Source organism: Rissa tridactyla, chromosome 5 (genome assembly GCF_028500815.1).
Source record: "Rissa tridactyla isolate bRisTri1 chromosome 5, bRisTri1.patW.cur.20221130, whole genome shotgun sequence".
NCBI classification, from domain to species: Eukaryota; Metazoa; Chordata; class Aves; order Charadriiformes; family Laridae; genus Rissa; species Rissa tridactyla.
In genome coordinates this window covers 51,924,881-51,951,934 of record NC_071470.1, presented here as the reverse complement: position 1 = coordinate 51,951,934, position 27,054 = coordinate 51,924,881, and the positions used below count along the sequence as shown (strand labels likewise).

The 27,054-nt window shown below is 37.6% G+C and overlaps 1 protein-coding gene across 2 annotated transcripts in view; it reads right to left on the bottom strand.

The window, feature by feature from the left end:
- The window catches only part of GRID2 (glutamate ionotropic receptor delta type subunit 2), a 763,919-nt gene that overhangs the window by 220,659 nt on the left and 516,206 nt on the right, over positions 1 to 27,054 (bottom strand). For both annotated transcript variants that reach the window (XM_054202856.1, XM_054202857.1), the window contains 3 exons: positions 20,790 to 20,843; positions 12,568 to 12,741; positions 7,347 to 7,508 (listed from right to left, as the gene is read on the bottom strand). In XM_054202856.1, coding sequence (XP_054058831.1) covers positions 7,347 to 7,508; positions 12,568 to 12,741; positions 20,790 to 20,843 — 390 coding nt within the window. The remainder of the gene's footprint in view (positions 1 to 7,346; positions 7,509 to 12,567; positions 12,742 to 20,789; positions 20,844 to 27,054) is intronic.

Sequence of the window (27,054 nt, the reverse complement as noted above, 5' to 3'; positions counted from 1 at the left end):
CATTGAGATAATACCTTTAAAACTTACTAGAGACTAGTACTGTCAGGGAGTAATATATAAATATTTCATGAAGTGCCATTTTCAGTTAAAAATAAGATAATATATATATACTTAATTTGTTTTCCAATATTTTTCATAATATTTACTTTTTGGATGAGATACTAAAATAAAAACTAAAAAAAAAAAAAAGAAAAACCAACATCCTGATTAAGGGTACATCTGCACAGTCTTTTGCAGGAAGACTCCAGGTCATTTTGCCCTCGGTGAGAGCCAGCCAGGCAATTTTGGTGCACGTCACTATGGTTGGCGTGATACTGAGGTTACTTATTAGCTTGAGCACAGTCCTGTAATAATCACACCTTCATGGCTTTTAGATTGGGGTTAGCACACCTCTGGCTGGCTCAGGGTAAAGACAGAGTGAGCTTGTGATTTACCTGCAAAATCATTTGAACATATCCTCAGGTAAAAAACTGAGTTTGACAAATATAAACCTATTCTGCTAACTTAAATTTGACTACATCCTATTCATGAACCAGAAATAAAAACCTGTTCCAGATACCTTTTTTCTCATATGGTCTCATCTAGATTTTTGATTAATTAAGCCAGAATTTCATGGTACGTGTGATGTAGAAATGCCTGCAAAGCATCACAGATTTGCAAGGCGTGGGATCCCCCATCTGACCCCTGCAAGTCTCCATCTGCCTGACTTGCCCTCCCTGACAGCATACACTTGTCTCTAGTCCTGCACCCCTCTGACTCCTTACCGTATAATGCTTTTATTATATTATACTTCATGTTTCCTATATTACTTCCTAAAACTTTTTCCCCACAACGTGAATTAAACCTTTGGGTCTGAGGTAGGTAAAGCATAAAAATTATTTAAACTGTTATAGACCACCTGAGCTGCACCACGATTTCAAATGAGCCACAAACAAGGTCTGGCAAAAGGAAGGGAAAACTCTGGAACAAAATGATAAAAGAAAGGAAATATTCAACAAAAAAACCCCCATACCTGTTAACACAGGTGCTTTGTACAGCAGAAAATGTTTTCCTTTTTTCTTATTTTATGATAAAGTAGTTTTAAATTGGAACTTTCAATATTGAAAATTAAAGTGACTTTATTTTTCAGATTGAGAGAGCTCCCAGTTAATTTATGGGACATGAAGATAGAATCATGTCTAAAATGTAAATGACTTTTTGAGACTTGAAACAGCAATTTAAAAATTTAGGCAACTTTAAAAATTTTTTTTTTTTTTTTTTATAACCTTTGTCCTTATTTGAGCAAATATGATTAAAAAAAGATCATTTGAAGAAGTATTTCACCGCAGTTACATATGAAGTAATAAAATACACTTTTTAAGAAAACAGGATTCTTTGGAAATACACCATCCCTAACATATAGTACAGTTTAACAGACCTACCATATTTTGGAATTGAATCTTTACCCAAACCCATTGTGTAAGTTTATTTACCTTGATTTTTAAATTGCTGCAACTGTTGGGGCAAGATACAAAATGCAAGTCTGTTAATTATTTATATTTGTCTGAAATCCAGCAGCAACCATAAAAACAATTTTTCTCGTTCATCTATTCTGGCAATTTTATCATGCTTTGAAAATTTCTCGTGTAAGCGCGTCTTTGATTAGAGCTTTCTTTCCTAGACCGTGTACATCTGCAAATAGTGTAAAAACAGCTCAGATTAGATGGGAATGCCCCTGGCTTGGGAAGGGCAGAGGCAGAAAGACAAACAGTAAAGAAACACCCCTATAATACCAACAACAATACTAAACCTGATCAGAAATTTCTTAGAGGTCCTGATGCCTTCTCCCTGCCTGGGACATACCTTGCTGGACCTGTAGGCCAGGCAATCCTGTTATTGCTCTCTACTAGTCCTCATTGTCCCACGCAGCCTTTTTACAAGGCTTACATGAGCCTGTTTCATTGCTTAGGACTGATGGAGTGGGGCAGCGTATTGCCAGGAAGAGTTTCAGAACACTGCTCCAATTTTTCTGCATAGTCTTCCACGGTGTGGATCCCTCTAAAACTCTTTCTTGATTTATGGCATGAGTTTTATCCCTCTGCTAATGCATAGTGGAAGGAGATCACAGAGGAAATGGCCATCTGTATGACAGGTACTGATCCAGTAACTGCCTGATGAGATTTTTCCAAGTTATTTTAGTGTTAATTATGATAATGGGGTAAGAGTCAAAGAAATTTTTCATTCCATTTAACTTACAGAAACAATGCTTTTTGGGGAAAAATGAAGACACATTTATTATCTACTCTCTCAAATTCCTCTAAGGTTGAGCTGCAACCATGCAATTTCCTGACACATTCAAAACTGAAGAGTGAAATGTCAGTTGTTAGGACAGAAATGTTTTACTTAGGTTTCTGATCACTGCTCTGGGCTTTGCAGAGCTGTTATAAAGCTTGGCAATATAGTTAAAGCCTACTTGAGTCCCATCTAGACTGGCAAGATAAACGACAGTTTATATATGCTGAGGCACTACTATACTGTAAGTCCCTGAAGAAAGCACTATTTACCTAGCCGTCGGGACCCCACTTGGGAATGTCAGCTTGCCAATCATCAGTTATAAAATACTGTACTTGCTCTCACAGCTCCTGTTCAAACTTCCTCTGTTTTTCAAAGAATGGTTATGCTCAGACACTAGCTATTTCACAACTAAGGAAAAGGGCCAAAAAGATAATCAAAGGACTGGGAAGCCTGCCATATGAGGAAGGCGGAGAGAACTGGGTTTCTTCAGCCTTGAGAAAAGGAGGCTTAGAGGAGACCTTATCACCATGTTCCAGGATTTCAAGGGTGGCTACAAAGAAGATGGAGGCTCCCTTTTTACAAGGAGTCACATGGAAAAGATGAAGGGTAATGGGTACAAGTTACTCCTGGGGAGATTCAGGGTGGACACAAGAGGAAAATTTTTCACGATGAGAACAATCAGCCATTGGAATAACCTCCCCAGGGCAGTGGTGGATTCCCCATCCTTGGACACTGAGATTCATCTGGACAGGGTGCTGGGCCATCTTGTCTAGACTGTGCTTTTGCCAAGAAAGGTTGGACCAGATGATCCTTGAGATCCCTTCCAACCTGGTATTCTGAGATTCTATGATTAAAAAACTGTGGTTACAGGCAGAAAAAAAATCCTATAAGCATTAAATAACAGTTTCACATTTTACTCTTGAAAAAATCTGATACTGAAACACTGTTGAGTTTTCAACTCAACACACTATTTCTATCTGCTAGTGAAGAGAGTCCAATCTACTATCTGAAAAACAACTTGGCATCTTTTTCACATGTCACCACTGAACATCACTGACATTTGTGAGACCAGAACTAGTTGACAATTCCATCCATGACGCATGAAACAGCACGAGGTATAGCTCATTTTTCACAAAGGAATAGGCTCTATGTTGCTGCTAGCACTAAAAATTTGCTGTTTATCAGTGAGCAAAACAAATGTGACTGGGAAGAGATCAGGTAAGCGTGAGAGAAGATATATGCAGTAACTTGATGTCATTTTTCTGAGTTGATCCTCCATATAATCCTACCTATATTCATTCTCAGCCTATTTGGGAAGATTAATTTTTCCAACAGTAGAAGAATTTCCTAGTAATACTTATTTCTCTCACTATGAAGTAGCTTTACTGAGAAATAAACAAGGGAGCACGTGTTTGGGGGTAGTTTCTACTACAGAAGTGAATTTAGAACTAATTGCTAGAGCTGGCCAAATTCGTTAGAAGGACTGTATTTCCTGATGAATTTAACTATTTATTCTGTTCCAGAATGGGTAGAAACAGATATTAGATTTTAATAATTGTAGTGGCCTTAAAGTGGTTCTTTAGGCTTTGTCCAATCATCTGAATTCACACAGAAAAAACAGCTTTTGGAGTTGTTTGTAGAAATAGCAATGCAGGAATCAAATGTTCAAGAGTGAAAAGTAACAAATGACAATAGGGAATGATTCAGACAGCTGTTTTGCCATTTCAAGAAACATTTGAAACTCTAATTCCCTCCCATTCCCTACTCTTCCTTATGAGATCATTAATCATTAAAAAAAACAGTTTGTTTACCAGCAGAGTTCTATCTTTTACAGGTGCTGCTGCAGGTAGAACATCAGCATCCGTTTTCTCTTACTTTCTTCAGTGCGTAGCTTATAGAGATTTCCCCTCTCTTTTCTTATTTTCCTCTCCAGAAATCAAAGAGAGATTTCCCTCTGCAGCTAAAACACTGCTGGATATTCCTGTTTCTGGATCCCTGATTCTAGGAGACAGATTTTCTTATAGAAAAGCTTCCTCTAGAATTAGTTTTTCCTGCTTTTTTAGCAGCAAGAGCTCAGTTGTGTGCAGCAGTAGATGGCAACATCACCTCCACTTTGCTGCTGCCAGGACAACAGCTACTTCAGTTGCTAGCCCTTTTCTAAGGCAGGCAGGCTGGAATTAGGCATCTCCTCCTTAACTCTTTCCCCACCACCACCATACTTGGCTAGAATGTGACACCCACTGAAACTACATTGAGATGAGGGACAATCTGGGCCAAGACAGTGAGTCCAGCTCTGTGGTACAGGTCATTATGAAGGCAGAGTTAAAGTTGTGCAGAGGATGGAAGTTCTTTTTCCAGGAGCATTTAAGAAATATCAGAACGTATCTTCACCCTGACCTATAGCAATATCTTACAATATTCCATCATACACTACATCTTTGAAACAGTGGTGATTTCAAAATGAAAGCACCGAACCTTTTGTTCAGAAACTATTTAAACACTACATGGTAACTTTTTCCTGTTTCCTTTCAAAATTAAGGAAAAATGATATGTTTTTTATAAAATCTTTTTATTTCAGTTGGTTTTAGAGGATGTTTCAAGGTGATAGGAGAGAAAAAAGAAAGCTTAAAGAAAAAAGACAAGAAGGCAAATGGAAGAATTCTTAAGAAGAGAGATTAAGTGTTTTTTCTTTTTCCTTTCATTACTTTTTAATTTTATGGTTTTTCTGATACTTCATCTGATATTTATCAATGTCAACTTTTTAAATTACAGAAGTACACAGCTGCGATCCTCAAGTCCTTCTACATAAGTGCTTTACTGGAAACAAAAAGGAGACTACAAAACTAAAGCAGAATTCCTCTTTCTTGTACAATTTCCTCTTTCTTGCAATCTTTAGCCTTCCCTCTGCCTGGGGTCTGAAATGGTACAGACATACACACAGAGAGGAAATTTCAGTATCACATTTTTGATTAAATTTTGACTTTCAATTTCAGCATGTTACTTCTAGAAATTCATCTCTGTCAGCACAATGCAGTAGAAGGAGTATTTGGATTATTCAGTTTACAGCAATAAAATGGCTTCTTATCAAAGGCATCTTATTCAAATAGCAGAGAAACCCAAAAGCAACAGGACTCTAGCCTGGTTTGCTGCACACATCAGGAATTTCCTTGGCATCTGATTCATTTTTTAGCAAGCTAACGACAACCCTGGAATTTCCACTTGCTCCTGCCTTCTTGAATGCTTTCATATTTCTCCTGGCCACTTCTTTTCATGTTTCAGGGTTAAGAGCTACATAAATTGATCTTTAATACAGTGCAGCTCTTCTGTGAAAGGTCACAGAAGGAGTTTGTTTTATTAATCACACCATTTTAGGAGGTGGGAATTGGAAGATGGTAAACTGGATAGATAGGAAGATGTAGCAAAGAATAGAATAAACTCTGTTTGAGATGCAAAGAGATGAGATGCTGCTAAGAAACATCATAAAGGATGTTTACGGAGGAGAACAGGATCAGTCGGACATCCACAAATGACACAAGCAAGCAAATAATTGTAACGCAAAACAGTTAGCAGCCCTTTCCACAGTGGAGTACTTCTAAATGTAGAGATGCTAGTAGGGCTACCAGACTTTGCCTGAAACTCCAGCTCAGTAACTTCTGATTCTAAAGTGGAAGTGGGTATTTTTGAATTTTCCAGCACAGGCATCCTATGCGGATTTGAGAAAGTAGGAATAGCTTTTTAGTTTATTAATGAAAAAGTGTGCAATAGTATTTAGAAAATGCAATTTGAGATGAAAAGTTTCAGAACCAGCCTGGCCTGAAACACAGCTTAAAATACGTGGGACTGCCAAATGTGAATTTGCAATTGCTTTAACAGTTGAAGAGCAATACAGTTGAGAGTCCCTTAAAGCCATATCCTGCCCCTGAAATAAGAAACGTGTCCTGGATTATTCTTGCAGTCTCATGACTTCAAACTATTAGAATGGAAACTGGGGACAGCCACCAAAGTCAGTCTTGAACTGTTATTTTGGAGTTAATGCAGATTGACCTGGGACTGGGGAAAAAATAAGCAGTGTTCAAAGGAGCCTTACATTTTGCCTGCGTGTAGTTAAAGACCTAATGGAGAACAGCAACTTCTTGAAAAAACATTATAAATTTTTTTATGCCCTCTTCATGAAATCATGAAAATCATAAAGCAAGCACCCTTTTTAAAATTGTTTTTAACTGTTTGAGGTTTTTTTTGTATTTATGATGTAGGCACTGCCAGCACTTTAAATGTAAGTACATATTACCAGGAAGTACATGCAGACAAATGAGAACACAATTTTATGAATGGCATCAGTAACATAAGGAGACTGAACCAAATAACTTACAGGGAAGGGTAAACAATCAACCTATGCATATTTGACTAAATACTGACCCAGAAGGCTGTGATAATTTTCTCTAAGTATGTAGAAGCTGTAAACATCACGAATAAAGGGAATAACTAAGAAAAAATGTCTTTAAAGACCGAAGAACAGGAGAAGCATCTTGGGCATGAGTATAATTAAGGTACGAAATAATAATCACAGGGAAGCAGAGAGAACTTAACATTGGCTAAAGCATTGTAGAGACTGTTATGGGGAACAGTTCTGCAATGGTAGGATATAGACTAGATGAGTTAGGGTTTTCCTCACTCTCATTTCTATTAATTCACTATATTAATTTCAATAGCAGTACAACAGAACATTACCCAAATGTAATTCTGCAACGATTTTTTTCTTTTACAAATAAAAGAGTAAATTTATCTGCTTTACCTCCTAACCTATGACACTTTTTCAATAGGATATTATTTGTACTTGAAAATTCTACTGGTTTGGTAGTTTTGTTAAACAAACTCATTGACTTGATTTCAAATATGCTCACATAACATGGAAAAAAACCCACCAAAATTAAAGACTACTTTCATTCAGAAACTGTAAATATATAAAAACTGTTGCTTTGCAAAGACAGTGCTGGTGCAGGGAAGGAGGAGGAAATACAGCCTAATGCAAGTAGTTTAGAAATCAAAGACAAGGAAATACAGGGAAAAGGTACCTTCTTAATGGTTTCCAACATGGATCGTCCTCCTTGCCAGGGTTTAGAGTTCTTCCTGATGCAGGTGAGGCTGGCCATGCTGTGCCACTTCCTGTCCTCCAGCTTCTTATGAAAGGCATTTGCCAACAGGAGGACAGTGTCATATATATACAGGTTTGAGATCTGCAAAGACATTACAAGGGGATTATTAGCATTATTATTTGTGGTCTCTTGCCAGCAGCCAGAATTTATCATTTGTTTTGCCTCACCCATAATCCTCTGGTAATTAAACGACTTATTTGGTATTAAGAAGAAACTGCAAGAGTCAAAAAGTCGTATCTTTGGCTCTGGTAAAGACTGCAGCTAGGGGCTATCACACTATAAGTGATTAGCAGCAACGAGCTACACACATGTGAAGTACGGGCAGTCCAATCACAGCTCCACTTGCAGGGTTTAAAGCCCCACTAATGAATGTAAACCGGCTTTCTTTTTTTTAACCAGTTGCCTGCAACTCAGTTTTTCAAGTCACCAGATACTTGGACACCACGAAATTCTCTTCAAGATTGCTTTGTTCTTTTGAAAACCAGAAACTCTGAAAATTTAAAATAAATCATTTCATCATGGCTTGTGTTCCTATTTTTGCAGTCAGTTCTGATTGAGGCAATTTCTGGAACGAAATATGACCCAATGAAATCTTTCTCAGTGTGCAGTTGCATGTCGATTCTGCAATTTATAGTGTTTCCTGTCAGAGTATTTGGCAATGTCTGTTAATTCCTCGAAGGATGAAACTCTTACTGAGTAAATGTGTATATGCTTCACTGCGAGCATAGCTACACACATACGGTATAGGAAGTTCCAGTTTGGCATCAAAGAGAGAAGAGTTGAACTCAAGAAAAAAAATTACTTGTGTGCCAGTTCCACTTACCCATGTACTATTTCTATATATGTACTTTTAAATGCACACAGTACAGTCAGATGTGAAAGATACAATTCAATATAAAAGAATTCATGAATACTTCTGAAACAAGTAATTTACAATATAGATTTATTTCAGTCATGTCTGTCCTCAAATCGCAGGAACATTTAAGTTACTAACAGCGTCATAAAGAGAAACCTCAGCTCTCCTGAACAGAGGTTCTCGGGAAGAGAAATGATGTTCAGAAATGAGAAGGCCCTGGGGAATATTATTTTTAGATAACCTATTGGTCATTTGAAGCTATGGGTCCTGAAGGTTACTGAGGGAAACTCAGTTTCCTCAGCCGCACTATGAAGGGGGCTATAGAGCATTCCTAGTGCCTGAAAAGAAATTAGCCAGCAGCAATTTGCTAAACGAGGCAAGGTTGCTAGCTTTTTTTTTTTTTCTCTATCAGTCACAGACAAGCCAAAAGACATTTCCCAGAGTTGTGGAATATGTTGACTGCTCTGTGTAAGGATTTCTTCATACAGATGGTCTGCTCAAAACCTTAAAAGAGGAAGGAAACTTACAATAGGAAAGTATGCCAACTTTGTGGAGAATGCCCCTATTCTGCCTTTTAAAGATATCCAAAGACTGAGGAAGTCCTGCAGCTATTGGGAGGGGGTATATGTGAAGAAAGCACAATATAATGCCTAAGATCCGACACTGATTGTCAAATCCACACTTCACCTTAAAAAAAGGAAAAAAGAAAAAAGAGGAAAAAAAGAAAAAAAAAAGAATAGTGTCTCTTCCTCCTCCTTTCGATATAACCTATTTTTTATGGTTTTATTTTCTTACGTAACTTCCATCTTTATGCTGGCTTTGCCTGTGTCATCCGCAATCTGCTCTGTACAGTTCTCACAGGAAGGTTTTGTGACAGACTCCCTCTCTGCCTAGCATCCAGGAAAGAGCTTGTCTTTCTCCAGAATTTCCTGGGGCATTTTGCCTTCCACATTTTATTGAAGAAGATCTAATAGTCTGCTTTTTTCCCTCCTGATAAACTCCTGGGATCCTCTACTGCCTTTATAACTCTACATTGTTAGTACCAGAAACGCACAGAACTTCTGATCTTTATTTCCCTTTTTCTTTAAATGACAATGATCCTTCACTCCCTCTTTCTGGAATACACTACTTTATTCTTACTCGAGCTTCTCCCATGACTCCAGTGGCTGTGAACATTTACATTTCAGTATTCACCCAGGAACTAATTTACTTTCCGCAGATGCACAGGCCAGGCATCACTGTGCATGATGGGATTAAAAGCATGGATTGAGGATCTGGGTTCAGATTAATCAAGCATTTTTAAAATAACTTGGTTGATTTGTCTGTGTATTGTAAACCTACAAAGAATTCAAAGCATTCTAGCTAAAACCATATTTTCCCAAAGAAGTCAGCACCACAGGGACATTTGTTTGAGAAGGAAAGAAGGAATAATTACTATGCTGTGAGGCAAGTTTATTTTACATAAGCCTTCTCAAAAGAAAAAAAAAAAACACAACCCTCTAGAGAGCAGAGACAATAAGGTCACTAATGAGACTAGATTGGTACATGAAGGGATACAGATGCCAAGTCATCATTTCCCAACAAAATGACATTGCTTTCAAGGTAGCTTCCGTCACCTAACATCATCATGGGAATAGAAGACTATTGTCACAGTTCATGAGGAAGGATGCACTCGCTAATCTAAGAGTAATATAGCTGGGCCTTCATCAAGTATTAACAGGGCTCAGGAGTACAGAGTTCAGCAATTATTAAGCATTGTTATCCCTTCACTAATAGTTCAGTTTAACATTTACAGTAATCAATCACTGATAATGCAATGATAAAGACACTACGATTAATTTCTGCTTCTCAAAATCACCCTTCCCCTGTCACTACCAGAAGTACGCTCCATCAGTAACTGTCCCAATGCACAGAGTGGGGCTGCAATTTAAAGTCACTTTACACTTTTACTCATTTCCCATGTAAAATTAGTGGGACATTTAACATATTGCTTGGTATCCATTACTGACCCTTTATTTATTCCAAATCTCTTAGACTAATGGCTGGACACTTGCATTAGCAAGCGGTGTCTAACTGCATAACCTCCTGTTGATGCAATTCAAACTTCAGATGTGATTTTTTGTTCCTGAATGTAGAAGAAAGGTGTTTAGCAGTAGGATTAAGTACGAATGATTAATCTGGATTAATGGTCTTTATTTTATGTATACCTAGACTACTGCACACAGTTTTTAGACAAAAGGGTTATGACATTAAATACTTCTGTGAATCCAATTTTTAACTTCCTGCCCCCAAAATGATACAAATTTATAGATGTGGTTGTTTCAACTAGAACATTCCCAGAGACACAATGAGAGATCTTCAACAAAATATTTTTCAGTGTTTTGATAAAGATGCTGAAGAAAGAATTAATTACTCACACAGACTTTAGGGGGAGTAATTCAGAAAAAATAAATCAAGAAATCCACCCTTACAATTTCCAGAGAATATTTCTGATTAGTCACACTCCAATGGCATAAAAAAAAGCATTAGAAATTTCAATTTATAAACTATTCTGACTCCCCACTGGAATAGAAGTTAATTTATAATATTATTGGGGAGAACAAAGAAACAGTGAACAAACCCCACAGTACTCGGAGGTCTCGGCATCATACAAAGACACAGGGGAAGCTGTGTCAAAGTTTTCCTTCATTTCATTTTTAGTGTTGTCTCCCTCAGCTACTAATGAAGTGCAGCCATCTCGGCGAAAGCATGAAAAAAGCAACTCAACTGTGCAGAACAGTTAAACCAGTCAAGCTTCCATCATTCCTTTGAACTAAAATGTTATGAAAGCTTTCGATAGGAATATTACAGCTCTTCAAGCTGTAGGTTGATCATGAAGCACAGGTTAAGGTATAAGGTCCAATCTAACACTTTAAATAGAATTTGCCAATTTGTAGAGAATAAACTTTGATTTCTAGAAATTTTCTTTCCTAGTATCAGTTCACTGTTGAAGTGAAAATGAAATGAAAGAGAAGTCGAAGAGAAAAATAAATCAAAATGTGAAGCCTCCTATCGATACTCAATTCTTGTTTTCTGCCTTGCTGTAGTTAGTAACTTTGTTCATGAAAACTGCTCTTTGCAATCTCTAGTGGCCGCATGTAATCACAACATCAGTTTTTACGCATTATCCACAGACTTGCAAAGTTCCCCCTAGCACCGTGCTGCCATAAGAGAATGGCAAAACCCAAAGAATTTTCACAGTTCTCCTCTAGAGATATCCTATGCACCTATTGACCTTACACAGCCCTGTTCATTTTAAGAACTGTAATAGGATCACCGTGCACTTTGCTACGGCCAAAGTTTTTCATGTCAACGGTATGCTGCTTTGTGAACAATTAGTGAGGCAAGGCTCTCACAGCTAACCTGAAACAGGGCAAGACCAGCCACACTTCTTCTTTTACCCTTACGTCTTTTCATTGTAAGCAAGGACACTGTTCAACATCTCCCTATTTCTCTCCCATTGTTTTCTCTCTCTCCTTTCTTTCAGCATCACGAGACGACTGCTCTTTGCTGCAGATATGCTCCTCCTGCACCACTGCCAATGCGAGCATCTTTCCACAGCTTCATAAATGACTGCACAAAAAAACCCAAAGGTGAAGTCAACATCTTAAGCCAATTTCACGCTCCTGACTTGCCATACCTTTGTCATGATGAAGCCTAACCAGATATACGAGAGAAAGAGAGGACCTGCTCTTGGACCTGCCTACATGAAGTCAGGAGGGCAGTGATCACGATCCTGTTGGTTATTTCATGTGGCAGCAAGACTGTTACAGTTTGTCATTTGTAATTAACAACCCTGAAAACAAGGCCTCTCTGGAATTTAGGCGTGGATTTAGGTGCGTACACCAAGACACTTGAACCAGATGATGGAGGTGGTCCTCAGGAAGGTTTTCCTATTGAAAACACATTTGAGTCTTAGAGAAGCACAGCAACTCGGGAGACATTGGCTATGGAGAGGATGACAAAAAATAAAATTTAGCAGGGCAACAAAAAACTACCCTGCTGCCTAGAGATCAGGTGGATTTGTTGGACTTTTTTCCTCAATTGCTGTGGAGTGGGTGAGTTGTTCATCAGTCACACTCACCCGCTGCCCAAGTATTTTCTTGTCACGCCATGAGCCGTTAAACTACATGTCAGAGAGGACATGAAAAATAAACATTAAGTTACACTAAGCCCCTGGTGAAAAACCTTGAACTTATCTAGAAAGACAGTTGCCCGGTACGAATAGACTGGCATATGAACTACCTCCATGCTTTGGGAGAAAGGGTCCTTCGGATCGCACAGTGATGAAGATATTCTGTGGTTGCCACGGAAACAGCGCTGACTTATGTTTTGGGGGACTGGAAATGTCTGTCGAATAATTGTTAACCTTCCAATCGACCTTCTTACAAGCTCCTGCACATCCACATCATTTATTTCCTGGAAAATAAGGCAAGGGAGAGAATATGCATAAAAGTTAAAAAACAGAAATGTTACCACCAGCTTATAAACACAGAATAAACCGAGAGGACCAAGAGTCATGTGATTGCTATATGGCTATAGTCGAGCTCTGCCAAATCCTCAAAAAGAACACATGCACGCTCATTAAAACAACTGACATACCACCCTTACAATAATTGCAAAAGTTTAAGATGTACTGTGCCCAAACCTCACTGAATCTTTGTAGATGCAACTGGGCTTAGTTTTTGGGTTTTCTCTTCCCTTCCTTTTACCTTTGATCTTTTACTTAAAAGCGTTTCACAGCATCCTTGGCAGAGAATGTGTAAATCAGTAGGAAATCATACCGTGATGTATTTCTAAGTGTAGCATTACTTAGGAGCTGTGAAGGTACAGACAATTATTCAGGTCTTAAGTGTTCATTTCCTGGAAACAGAGTATCAAGAACCTGTAAACAATGTGCAAGCTAACAAACATCATTTACCAAAAGGGCAAAGAAAATGCATTAGAGCTTTCTAGGTGTGTATGTGCTCGTTTATAGCAAGACTTAATTTAAAACCAACTTTTCACTCCATAGGGTACCTATTAAGGCTTACAGTTGAACACTCAGCTCTACGGACACACACTTTAAAGAGAAAAATAACTAAGTAAATACATCAATATGTGAAATATTAAGCTTAAAAATATTAACTTTAAGGCAGGTTAGGGAAATTAGAAAAACAAATTCTTTACATAGTATGAACTCCTGCAATTTGGAAACATGATGTTTTACACCACTGAATGATGAGGCCCTTGGGGAATACGTAGTGAAAGGAACAGCTCAAAAACAACAGCAACTTGTTGCTCCAACCTTCACATAAGGACTTGAACTTAGGTTAAGTTAGACACGGGCTTTTTCTGACGATTCAACTAGGGCCATCTGGAAGCTTTCAAGGCAATTCTGTGCCTGTATTTTTCTGTAAAGCAGGCGAAATAATCTACAAAATTGCTCAATCTTTTAAATTATAATCTTTTTTTCATCATGCTGAACTGTTTGTCCATAATCTATCTTAATTACAGAGGCTGATGCCCCAGAATTTCTAGACATTGAAATCTGGGGATACCCCCCTTACTGGGGGGGGTGCTTGAGGACCTGCTCCTATTAGCAGCTTGCATTTGACATACCCTTGCATACAACCACACTTTATTGAAAATTTCTGATTCTTATTTGTGTATTTATAGCTTTTCATGTTTTTAAAGGATACATCACATCTGCACTGTTACACCTGTAAATAAACACCATAATATTTTTTTGCCTGTAACTTCATGATTTATATCCATAACCTCCGTAACTGAGGAGACACCAGGAGACAGACTTGAACTCAAATTACAGAATCTTTCTTATGAAAAGGAAGCCAAGCCAAGCTTTTTTGAAAAAGCAGCTCTTTAAATGCTAAGACAACTATCCTGGTAATTTTGGCTTTTTTTTTTTTTTTGAACTTGAGTTAAGATCCTTTAAATTAATTATTTTGAAGCAGCTTCTTTGGACATACTGGCATTTGCTTATTTTCTTTAAAGCTTGAAAGAAAAATACATGACATGTAAATTTTAACTTCTACTCTCTTGACTAGAGTAAAAGTATTTTATTCTTCTTCACAGATTGTCATAGGTTTTGAATTCATCTGTTATTAATGTTCTTTATGAAATATAGATTTTTCTGCAAACAAAAATAACACATAGCATCAGCTGCGTCCAGTATAATATCTTGCATTTCTGGTCGATTAATCCTTAATGTACCATAGATAATGGTTTCTCTCAGCTTAAGATGCGTCTTTTCATTTGGTCTGTATCATTTCACTAGCTGCAAGGTAAAAAAAAAAATTAATAAAAAATGCTGTTTTAGCAAAATGCATGTAATTTTTTTTATAATACTTTCAATATAATCGGAAAGGAGAGCTCAAGAAACTTCTTATCTCGATTTTAAAATATATCCTTTGTCAGAGGATTTTAAAAAAAGTTTGCCTGGTTTCATTATACACTGTGCCCAAACTGTAACAGCAAGACTATTAGACTTGTTCTAATAATGTAAAAACGGATACCTGCATGGCCAAGTTATATTGCTAAATAATACTTTAAAAGAGATTTTGACTTTCAGCTGCTCAAACATTCATATTTTCTGCCTCAATAGTGTATTTATTTTTTTGTATTCAGCATTTTTAATTAGAGTGTCCTCATTTGAACCTTTAGGTTACTACCTCATATTTTTATACATCACCTGAGAACTAATAACGGAATCCGAACACCAAAGAGATTTTTGTATGGTTGCCAAGGAGGTATGTATATCAAGAGATTAATGACAGCTATTACTTTAAATGCTGTGAATTCCACCGATTATACCACAAATTCAGATTTTAAGTTAACAACAAAGCAATGCCATGCAAACCCAAATTCAACTTTAGTCATTTGCTACATATTTCTTTGTCATTTTTTTAAATACTTGGCATTGACTGAGTGATGAGCCTTTTATATAATGACTCTCCAATATCATCTCTCATTCTTGAATTTTGGATCTGACTTAAGAAAACTATATAAAGCAACTATTGTATGAGAGGAAACAATTTTCATTTGCACTTCAAAGGATGATACAGTATAATAAGGATGGCAGATGATCTGTTATACAAGCACCAAATGTCAAAAAAATTACAAAGTTGGCCAAGTTGAACTGAGTTGGCACCTGTATAAATTTAGGCTAGGTTATGGGCGGGGTTTTTTTTGAAAAATCAGAAGTTCAATATAGAGTTCCAAACCTTTCTTTTGTTGGTCTGAACTTGGAATAAAAGGCAGACTGTCCTGTTTCAAATGAAACAAGGATAAAATTAGATGTACATTTAATCCGAGTAGGCAAATCAATAAGGAAAGAAATGCTATTTTAAATTAATAGCTCTTTGCAGATGAATTAGGAAAAGGGAACTGAAGGGGATCACCTCAACATATCAGGCAGACACTCCAGTGGCAGCAAGACTATATACGGGACACCTAATACACATTGCCATTCAGCTTCACCTCATTATTTTAAGATAAGCAACCTAGGCAGGGACTTACTATTCACCACAGAGCAACTACACCAGTAGTGAGAGACACAGAAAGAAAGAATTTATCATATATTCCTGTAATAAGCATCAAAAAAAGGCAGCAATACCATTTCTTATGGAAACATCTTAATTTTGGGCCAAGAAGATGATTCCAGTATTTATCATATACTGGACATGCCCTGTTTTCCAGTGCATGCCGTGTCTTCATCACATCCTTCATGACATCAGAGAAGAGAGTGTTTCTTCCTCCTCCAAAAGCCAGCAGCAGTGAGCAGGGGCCAGAGCGGGAAAGGGTGGCCACTGCACAACTCCTTGAAGCCTCTGGGCTGCTGAATTTCTCAGCACTTTCCATAAAGAAGTAGTTGAGGGGAAGACATAACTAGATGAATCTCCAACACAAGTAAAGGGAGATCTTGAACTGCATAATCATTTGCTCCATTATATCTCCCTCAGGTTTCTTAGGTTCTGGGGAGGATGATGAAAAAGAGAAAAATGATAGGACAAGGAGAAATCAATTTTTAGCTTTCACAAATTAAAAAATCCAAGAGTTTGGAGAAAGCAGGGCTAAGTCACCCTGTCCATTAGCTCTCACCTGTCCGAAAAAAAGAGCTGGCAGCTTGGTCTTCAACATGTACCAAAGAGGGTGGTATTTCACACCTGACCTGATGTCCTCATTGGAAAATATGTGGGATCGAATGAATCTCTAATGCTACTATTAATCAATTATCCATATTAAAATGTAGAATTATGTGAGCTCCTGGAACTAACCTGTGGTTTTATGACCTGCTCTAGCTATTCAAGCTTAAAACACAGTCATGCTCTATGCTTTTCTTCATGGTGGTGTGTGTTGGGCTGAAACACAATGGAACAAGCTAAATGCATCAGGGAAGGACCAGCCCTCTCCTAGGAAAAGCATATGTTCATCTGGAAGTAGCCTTTGAATAAAACCTTGTGGGTCCCCCTCTCCTCTCTTGTGCTATGATGGGCAAACCTGATGGACCTTTCTCTATAAACTGTTCTTTAAAAGAGTTTGGGGGTTTTTACCTTCTCTTCTCAAAGAAGGAGTTTTCCCAGACTCTGATGTCTCTGGTAATTGAAACCTTCTACTAACTCTTGCCCTCCATTTATTCATGGGCAATTTGAACTCATTTGTTCTTGTGCCAACCTTGTCCTCTAGCCCTTGACAACGATGCATTTATTCACACTCTGTATGTGTTTATAAACAGAGAGCATATCCTCTTTCAGTCTTTGTTTTCATAGGCTAATCAAGCCAACCTTTTCAGTCTCTTCTCACACAAATCAGCTTTTCTGTGCACCCATTCCATTCTAATTTTACCGGAGCTGGCCATAATTGTGCACATTATTGCAGATTAAATCCAACCAATCCTTTGTACAGTAGCATTAATGTTTTCACCTCCTGTATGGTAACTGTAGGCTGTAGAAAGTGATTCAGGTTGTCCTTGAGTAAACGGTAGTAATAGAGAACTGATGGCAGCCTTGGGCATAGTAAGATGACCCTGAATGTTTTAACCAAGGAAGATGCTTGAGAAAGACATGGATTTAAAATTAAAAAAGGACATTTTTCTCATTTAAAAAAAGAAAAAAGAAAGAAAAGTGATTAAAATCATACAAATGCTTCTTCTTCAGTTCCACTAAATGAAACCTAAGCTTACTATACACTTGTGATCTAAGAGTCATAAAAGAAATATAACTTTTGAGGTTATATTTACTATTATGAATAGTACTCTGTACTATCGTGCAGAGGAAAAGAAGCAAGCAGAGACAGGCAGAGGAGGAGAGAGAGAAGTCTATTCTCACATTTTGTTAAGGCATATTTTATCATGACTACATTCAAATCTATGACTCCTGCAAATTTTAAATAAAGAATTGCACCATCTGCTTTAAGGCCCTGAAGAAATAGGAACATTTATTTGGAGAATGTTTCCTCAGCTGACTGCACTGATCAGAAGAGATTTGTATTATTTGCGAAGGACTAATACGATGTATTATGCTTTAGCAAGTTATGAATCCTTTCATTTTACGGGAACAACCCCCCTCCTCCCACATTTCTATTTCCATTATGATACACAGTCTTCAAGCAAATTTGCTATATTACATAAAATAGCAACTAACGGGAGAATAAAAATTAAGGAACTCTTTCCAGGCGTTATAGCATTTAAAGCGAGCAATTAAAATAACAGATGTTACCTCACAAAGCCTAAGCAGATTCCTGATCACAAAACCAAAGGTGGTATTTCCTTTTGTATTTACTATACTCAGTAAATGTGTTGTATCCCCTTGGCACAGTGATGGAAAAGGAAAGACAATTCCAGCTTCTTTTGGTATCTCAATGCAAGGAATTATTTGAACTGTATGTGGATTTTGCAAAACAATGCATTTTCACTGTAATAGATCATCTTAGAATTTCAAATTAGGAGACCAGAGCAGCAGTGTTACAGTTACTTAGTTGACAGTCTGATTTAGCCAATACAGGCACACAAACACAGATGTCTACGTTATCTAAGATGTCACAAAAGATTTATGTAAGCAACAAAACAGGCAGAGCTCTCAGGTCATTTCACAGTCATATGGAAGTACTGTGGTCATCAACAGCTAATGGACAACCATATCAAATGGACTTAGATGTGAAGATTGCTATTTTATATACCACACAGTGAGGGGCCCATAAATCACTGCATTTTCAAGTCTTGCACTGCCAAAGTGGAGACATTGCGATCTTATTGCTGAACTGGTAAAATGTTGCAATAAGCAAGTAGTGTTATGCAACATTCATCATTCAGGAAATATTTACATTTCTGTTGTAATTTTAACATAGTGGTAAGGAAAAATAGGGGAAACCGTGAGTCTTCCCATATCATTATCTACAAATCTTATTTATTGCTAATTTGATTTTTATGTCCTCAAAATTATTGAGATTATTAGCATTTTGGAACAAACAGAGCTTGAAAGTAAGATACCTAAGTGGGAACATGGATTTAGGTCCAGAAGCAGATTAAGATGAGATGGTATTAAACATGTTCACGTTCTTTAAAACCGACAGCAGGAATGACTGAATGAGAGGCATTTTTAATGACTATGGTTTACAGCACAGTTTGTCAGAATGAACATAATCGTGACTTTCACCCATTTCACAATCAAGACTATAAATCTGGAAGGGACGATGTACGTTTCTCTGCCTGCATCATTCAGCTCTCCCAGTTATTGGGACTGCAGCCCAGAGAAAGTCTTTTGGAGTGTAGAAGGCGGTTTAGAGTTGTGACCATTTTGATCGTTCTGCCGTTTAATCTGCTGCAATGTGCAAATAACAATGCTCAGAAAGCAGATTTTTTTTTTCCACAGAGACACCAATTTCTGAATAAAAAGCAAAGAGAAAGCATGTACACTAGGAATGGAACATCAGTTTTATTTTGCTTTTTGAGGATGGAGGAGCTGACACAGCTAAAAGCAAGCACCTTCCTTTGAACTTTTCAATTCAAATAACATTTAAAATGAAAAACCGGTGGCAGTGCCTTTAACTTGAACCGCAAGCCAGTATCTGTACTCCGCCTAAGAAATTGTTGTCTAGTCTATTGATAGAGAGGTTTATCGTGAAGTCCTTTAGATTTAGATAATGCTCTTTTCAAAATAGTAACTGTTAACTCTAAAAAGTAGAATTGAGCACTCTGTTTCAAGATACCACTCACTACAAGTGAATTCTTGTTTAATCTGACAGGAAGAAGAAAACACGTATGTTGTTCACATGACTGTCTGTAGCTTAAAACTGGGTTCTCAACCAGCAAGGTCCCATTCAATGCCGGAAAACACACACATTACTGGTCAGGAGCAGTACAGGGCCGAGACCAATAATTTCTGCTGGGCCTGGGTTGTCTTCACAGCACTTTCTGAGGCATAATTTTCTCCAGGGAAAACTGGCTAAAAATCCACTGGTTTAAATGAGTAGGCCAAAATCCAATTCCACTGCAACAATGTTACACCTTACTATAACCTTGAAAAAAATGCTTTGGATTAAATTACCTTATTATTAGTGCACCATAATAATGAAAATCTAGTAATTAAGTACGAAAACAGAAGTGCACAGTAAATCACAGAGAGTAGACCTGGAATTCACACGCAATATCTCCAAGCAATCTTTTATCCTGAGAACATACGGGAGTCTCACGATCTGTGTGTTAGGGGAGAGTTATCTCCCCAGGGAATTCAGTCATTTTGGACCTAAATTGCTTCTCATAAAACAAAAGAAAAACCTGAATGTCATCAAATCTAAGAGCAACTGCATTGTTCAACGTTTTATATGCAAAGCTACTTCACATATCGACCTGTCATATTTTAGCTGACAAGCATTCATGGAAGAACCTATTTCACAGTTAGGATCTCGATATAATAGGATCTCTAACTTTCTTTTTTTCTCTTCATGAACATTTGTACATGGCCTGATCCGGAAGTCCACCAAAAAGCCCCCCGCTAATATCCATAGGTTTGGGTATCAACCGTGACTGAGTTCTAGGGGAATTCTTAAAGGAAAGGGAAAGATGGGATTTTATTATTATTACTATTTTTGAGAAAAAACATTAAAATATAAACAAGACACAAGCACTCCATGACAAAAGATTATGTATGAAAAAAGACCTTAAAAAGATCCTCTAAAACCAGTCAGCTCAAGTCAAATGTGAAATCTCAAGATATTCAGAAGGACAGGGTTTTTTTTCTTTTTATTTTCCATTTGTTCATTCAAGGACTTTCATTTAAGATAGGCAAGACAAACAGCAAAGTGCAAGAACTTGTCCTTCTATTTTCACTAGGCAACATCCACTCCCCCAGCATGCCTGAACTTTGTCGTAGCTACTGCTTCCTGTTGGCAAAGTCAAGATCAGCATGAATATTGTCAGTAAGCCTGAAAACAGGACTCATGGTTCACAACAGTGTTCACTTGACAGTTACCTCATTTATAATGATCCAGTGACAGTCAAAAGCAACCAAATTAGTCTCCACGACCTGAAATAGAGAACAAACCAGCTATCAGTCAGCTTGCTTGTGAAAGCTCGAAACAAGTTTTAAATGGATGCTCTCTGCAAATGACAAAACCGAAGCACATGCTCTCCAAGACCTTTGTTATTCAACTGAGGATAGAGAACCTTTAGCAAAATTCTGCAGAAGCATTTCTGTTATTGTTTGACTTGCTAATTAAGCTTGGAAAATACATTTCATTGCCGGCATCACAGGAAAGAATATGTTTCAGTTGACTGAGGAGAAAATGAAATCGTTTTTGCCATAATATTGTGTGTTGAGAGGGTGAAACAGAGAGGAAGACAGAATATCAAGTAACTCTTGTCAGATTTCTATAGCTCCTTCCTCTAAGGCCTCTTCAGTATACCCATACCCTAGAAGACTATGAATTAAAAAAAAAAAAACAAACAATGAAACAAACCCAAACCAAAAACATCCCACACCGCAAATGCTGGAGTTCATAAAAATGCAAAGAGTGGGGAGGAAAGGGCTCTCTTGAGAAAGAGAGCTGTCACAGGGATGATAAATGATGGCCTGTCCCAGGCTCCACGCACAGAGGGCCTCTAATCCTCCTCCCACGCATCTTCTCCTTTCCTTTGCTGAAAATTATTCCAGGAGCTGCCTCTGTGCTGGACTGAAAATGTACTTCCCTAACTCATCTTTCACACAGCTCTATTCTTTCCCTCCTTCAATACACTACACTTTTGTGTGAGTCACGTTTGACTCACCTTTGCACTGGAAACAAAGAGGGGAAAAAATACATTTGGTCTGCTTTCATTAGCTAGGAAAGAAATCATCAACTGGAGGGAGGCCAGAAACAAACTATAGAAAAGGCCAGACACCTTTACATTTTTTTTCCTGAATGAAATTGAATTAGCAAACTGATATAAAAAAATATGAAATAATTTTAAAACCAAATTAATGCCATTTTATTTGTATAATTCACCATACTCATCTTGATTGACAATTCAAAACTACTGGATACTTAAAACTGCATTGAATCCCAGAAAAAAAAGCAAGGACTAAAATTGAAATAAAGCTTGGAACTTACAATGTTTTAACATTCAGGTAGATGACTAATGCTGGGCTGTTATTACTTGGACCGTTGCACAGCAGTCATCTTTGGCTTTTAATGATGACCAACACAAATAGTGGTTGCCAAGGATGATTGCAATTTATACTGTGCTGTGTCCAAAGCAGAACAATTTAACTGGCCACAAATCTTAAAAGCAGCAGAAGACCCCATACTGATAACCTTCATTATTAATTCAAAGGCCATTAGAATTGGGGTCACTGCTTATTTATTAGAATGATAGGCAAGATTGGAAATTATGATCTGGAGAGAATTAAAAAAAAAAGGCAAGAGCAGCAGTATATGAACAGACTTCTTATTTGAAACTCTCACAGCACCAGTAAGAAACGAGGGGAAATGAAAGCCATAGCTGCGAATGTGTTCCTGGAAAACGTCAATATTATTAGCAGTAGGAATCAAGGTCCTCACTTTAACATGGAATTTAGACTCACTACTCTTTCTCTGTGGTGACAACAGTATATTTTGACATTTTCTTGTATTCTCCACAGTAGGTGTCCACACAGCACATATAAAGGAACAGGATAGAAACTGAATACCTAAGTGATGGGAGGCATCGCAACAGGCCCAGCCAGGATGCTTGAACTGGAGCATGACTGTTCTAATCAGATCCCTCATATCAAACCAGTTGGAAGAAAAACACATCCAGGAACAGAGAAAGATGAAGAGGCAACAGAATAGTAACATAGCTCTCAAGGGAGCATTTGCTCCTTATATAAAGTTCCCAAGCATAGAAAGTTGATGCCATTTCCAACACAGGCAATGCCATTTAAATTTTCCATAAGACAAAACTAATCAACACCTCACTGAATCAGAAACAATTCTGCTACTCAATCTACATACATTTCTGCTGAAACCAAGCAGAATTAAAAAAAAAATAAAAAAGAAAAGCAACACATCTGATATTTTCTGGTTTCTTGTCATGTTCTTGGCAACCTTGTCCCTCCTAACTTCTGGCTCCAAGAACGTCTGCCCTGCCCTAACTACTCTGCTGAAGACGAGGTCTCCTGAGCTTCCTGTGGCTCCGAGGCAGCCTGCCAGAGGGACGCCCTTGGAGTCAAGGCTCCCAGTAGTGTTTGGGGAATGCCAATGATAATTATGTTCCACAAAGGGCTCCTAAGCTCTTTCTGTGCTTCAAAACGGCAGTCAACTGAAACTTCAGAATGAAGGAATCCACAAAATGAAAATTCACATTTTCTGTTCAGTTTTTAATAATACAGTAAAAGTGCGGTTGATCACTTCTTTGCACCTGAAGCTTCAGCTGATCAGATTTTAATGCACTTTATCTTCCATTAAAACTTTGGTTTCAGTTCATTTAGTTTCTTTATAAAGGCTTGGTTCTGTGTATCTACTTTGCCCAGGCTCTCAAATTTCAATTAGACAAGGCCTTTTCAACAGAGTATGTTTCTAAGTGTCACTGTTTTTATTATTTACAGCTCACAGACCACTTAAACCAGACTCTGGAAGAGGCTTACTGGTCTCACAAGTCATTCTTATTATTTCAAACAGCTCAGGCTACCTGTGACAGATTTATTCACAACTTGCAAATAGTAAGATGAAATGCATCCATTTTTAGTTACAGTTGAAATTCCTCAGCAGAAAGATCATGTTTTATCCATTAAAGTTTATGCATTCATGAATCTACTTAATATTAAAGCCATTTTCAAAAAGCGTATGTCAAATTGAAATGAACTTGTAATATACTCAGAGACACTCAAACTAATATATTCTAAGTTTAGATAAGCTACAAATAGTTCCTAGAGGCTGCTTTTTGGCATTTTCCTTAGTCCATACACCCAAAGCTTGTTCTAGTATTCACAGTGGTTTCTTAAAAAGATGACTGATGACACCTTGAGAAAGTTGCTAGATATTTATTTTTTTTACTTTATTTTATTTGATGAAATATAGATTCACATCAAAACAGGGACTCAGCATTAGAGTGGGATTTCAAGGCCATCTTTTCCTCCTTGGGTCATTTGGTTTTACCTGATGAAATCCTAGTCCTACTGAGATCACTCACAAAAGAGGGTTCCATTTCAGCAGGACCAGGATGCTGTATCTCAGTCCCTCACCTTCAACATCTCGTCTCCAAATATGGCCTATACTGTCCATTTAATTGACTTTAAAGTTGGGCAGTGCACATTCTGACTATGTCTGTATGAATTGCAGGGCACTATACCATTATCATCAACGTTAATAACCTTCTGATATCTTCCAATTGTTGTGCTTCTTGCATCTTTCAGTGTAGAAGAATGCACAGGCATATCCACTGTTTTACAGAAAACAAATAAATACAATACTATGTAAAACTTCAGTTTAAATGCTTGAAGAAAAAGGTTGTTCAACCCTAAAGTTTTCTTCAAACACAAACAGCAATCATATGCGTAATATCACAGTCAGAAGATTCTCTCGATCAGCAGTTATTAAGCACAAGTTTACAAGTCCAAGATTATATTAAATCAGTCAAAAAAATTAAATAAATAAAAGTATCTAAAAGCCAGCAGTAACACAACCAAGATCCAATTATCCATCAGTAAAACAGTCGTTACTTGGACACAGTAAGCCTTTACAGTCATGACACAATGCTCCACAATGCCCTTGTCTCCTTACTGAGTTTGCTGTTTTGTTTACTTAAAAAAGCCACTGCATTTTCACTTGGAAGAGATGATAACAAATAAGATTAAAGTAAAAAAGAAGCAAAACAAAACAAGAGCATGGCTGGTTCTGATTAAAATTGATCATAACCTAAAAGCACATATAACACACCTTTAATAAAATTATATAATGCAGTTGTGTAGAAGGCTTCTATGAATAATATGTTCAGAAAGTTAAAACATGTGTTTGTTATCTGAGCAATGATCTCTTTCTGGTTGAAATTCACATCTGCATGCATATCAAGTGAGCTGGCATGAACTTGTGTTCTGTGCCAGGGAATAACGAATGTACGAAATAATTCTTGCAAAGGCATAAGGGCAGTAACATAAAAGAAATCTGGTATCCTGAATATTAGAAGAAATAAAACAATTTGATGGGGGCTTGTGGGAGGCAGGGGCTTCAAGACCCCAAGCATTTGAATACAATGCAAGTTTCAGATTCAGCGGCTGGTTCTGCTGGCTCTGTGACAGGAAGCAGCACTGTGCATTCCTGAAAGGCAAGGGACAGACTGGAAATTTCCATACAAGACAGAAGGCAGGTGAACATAGTGTTTATGCAGCTCACCTCTTAAGCTAAAACTGAGAAAAACTAGAGTGTGCATTCATAACACCGAAATCCTACGCAGATATTAAATGGAGGAGAGTTAACCCTTTCCAAAACAAAGAAAACCACGCACATATTTGACAAATTCTCTTTTCACGCTTCCTCTAGGGGAAATCCTACAGGAATTCAGCTGTGGGTTACTAAACACACAAAGCTATACTCAATGCAGAAAGCTCTCTAAAGCTAAGCACAGCTGCTAGCTGGGAGAGCATTAGGAGACAGTATCATACGCCCACTTGGTTCTTACTGCTCCCTCAGGCATTCGCTTGTGGTCACCTTTGGAGATAAGACACTGAAACGGTCTTTGCTCTAATCCAAGATGGCTGCTTCTTGTGCTTCCAAATGTATTTTGCTTTCCTAACTGCGATGAATCATACTAGCAGTAGCTAAAAGAAGCAGAAACTTATTAATTCAGTATTAATTCTGTATCAGCTGTTGTGCAGTTCAGACTGTTTTTATTTATTGAAAGGGTAAATACTTGAAACAATAATAAAAAAAAAAGCATTTTATGACGTTGAGATGGCATTTCTGCTGTGCCATTGAGTACTTCCACTGTGCAGGAACTTACATTTGCAGATGAACTCCAGTATGAACTGGGGAGCTGCATCCTTGCAGTCTAATGCCCATAGAAACTCACAGATTCCTGTCTCACCCAACTAAATTGGTGTCAGAAAACAAGACAGTCAATACAGCCAACAACTTCAAAGAACGATCTTTCTGAATTCAGCATTTTTTTATCTATAGGCTCTTAGTATTTAGTTATTTTTAATGCCATACCACATAATTCTCCAGTACTAAGAATCAAAGCAGCAAGTTGGGAAGCCAGTTCTGAAACAGACTTCATGAAATTGTGGAAAAACTGAAAAAGAAATTCACTCTCGACCCACTCAACCGCTGCTCAGATTGAGAGTTCACACCAGAGTATTTGAAAACATCGTTTCATTAGTTGCACAAATCCTGCAGCAAAGGATACAGCCTGTCGAGTAGGCAGTGCCATTCACATACAGTCATAGAAGTCCAGAGCAATAGATATAACAGATCATTCTTAACATCTTTGTAACTTTAGAAATGTGTTCATGTCAAACTCCAGCAGTTCTCCTAACAACCTATTAAAATAAATCAAACTTCTGCTTCATGAGGAAGGTGTTCCACTTAGTCAAACACGGATGCTACTGAACCGATGAGCAAGAACATGGATGAAGCAAAAAATAATTTTCTTTTTCTAAAGAATTCAACTACACACCAAGGGAGATTTTGCAGAGAGCAGAAAAATGCTGTCAAGAAGACAAGTGATGAGCAAGGACAAACCATCTGTCATTGGCAGTAACTCCAGAACTTCTGAATCTTTGGAAGAGCCTGACAATTTATCAAAACTATTTCTATTGTTCACGCTCAAACCTTCAAATCGGTTAAATGCAAGACAATCTAAAGCAAATAAAGTAGTAGTACTGCCAGCATGCAAGCTCTTCACATGTGCAATAACAAGCAAGAAAGCAAAATAGCTTCCCAACAAAAAGGGCAAGTAATTTAATGTAAAATTACATTAAAAGTTCTCTACATCTCTTCTTCCTAATAGATATGGGCCCATAGGTGTGGGCCAAAATTACAAGATACAGATTAGCACCCTCACAAAGCAAACCCAGGAAAACTGTTCTGTATCTTCAAAATTCACCTCCACACATATGCAACAAGTCAGACAAGTTTTGCAAACATTTAACAAGCAGTAACGTTGCATGTATGAAAAGATTCATACAGAATCTGGACATCTCAAGTACCCTGTTTGAAATGCAGGGGAGAGCTCCTGGACTCCAGTTTTACCTATGCTGTAGTTGGGACTGCACTAAAGCAAGC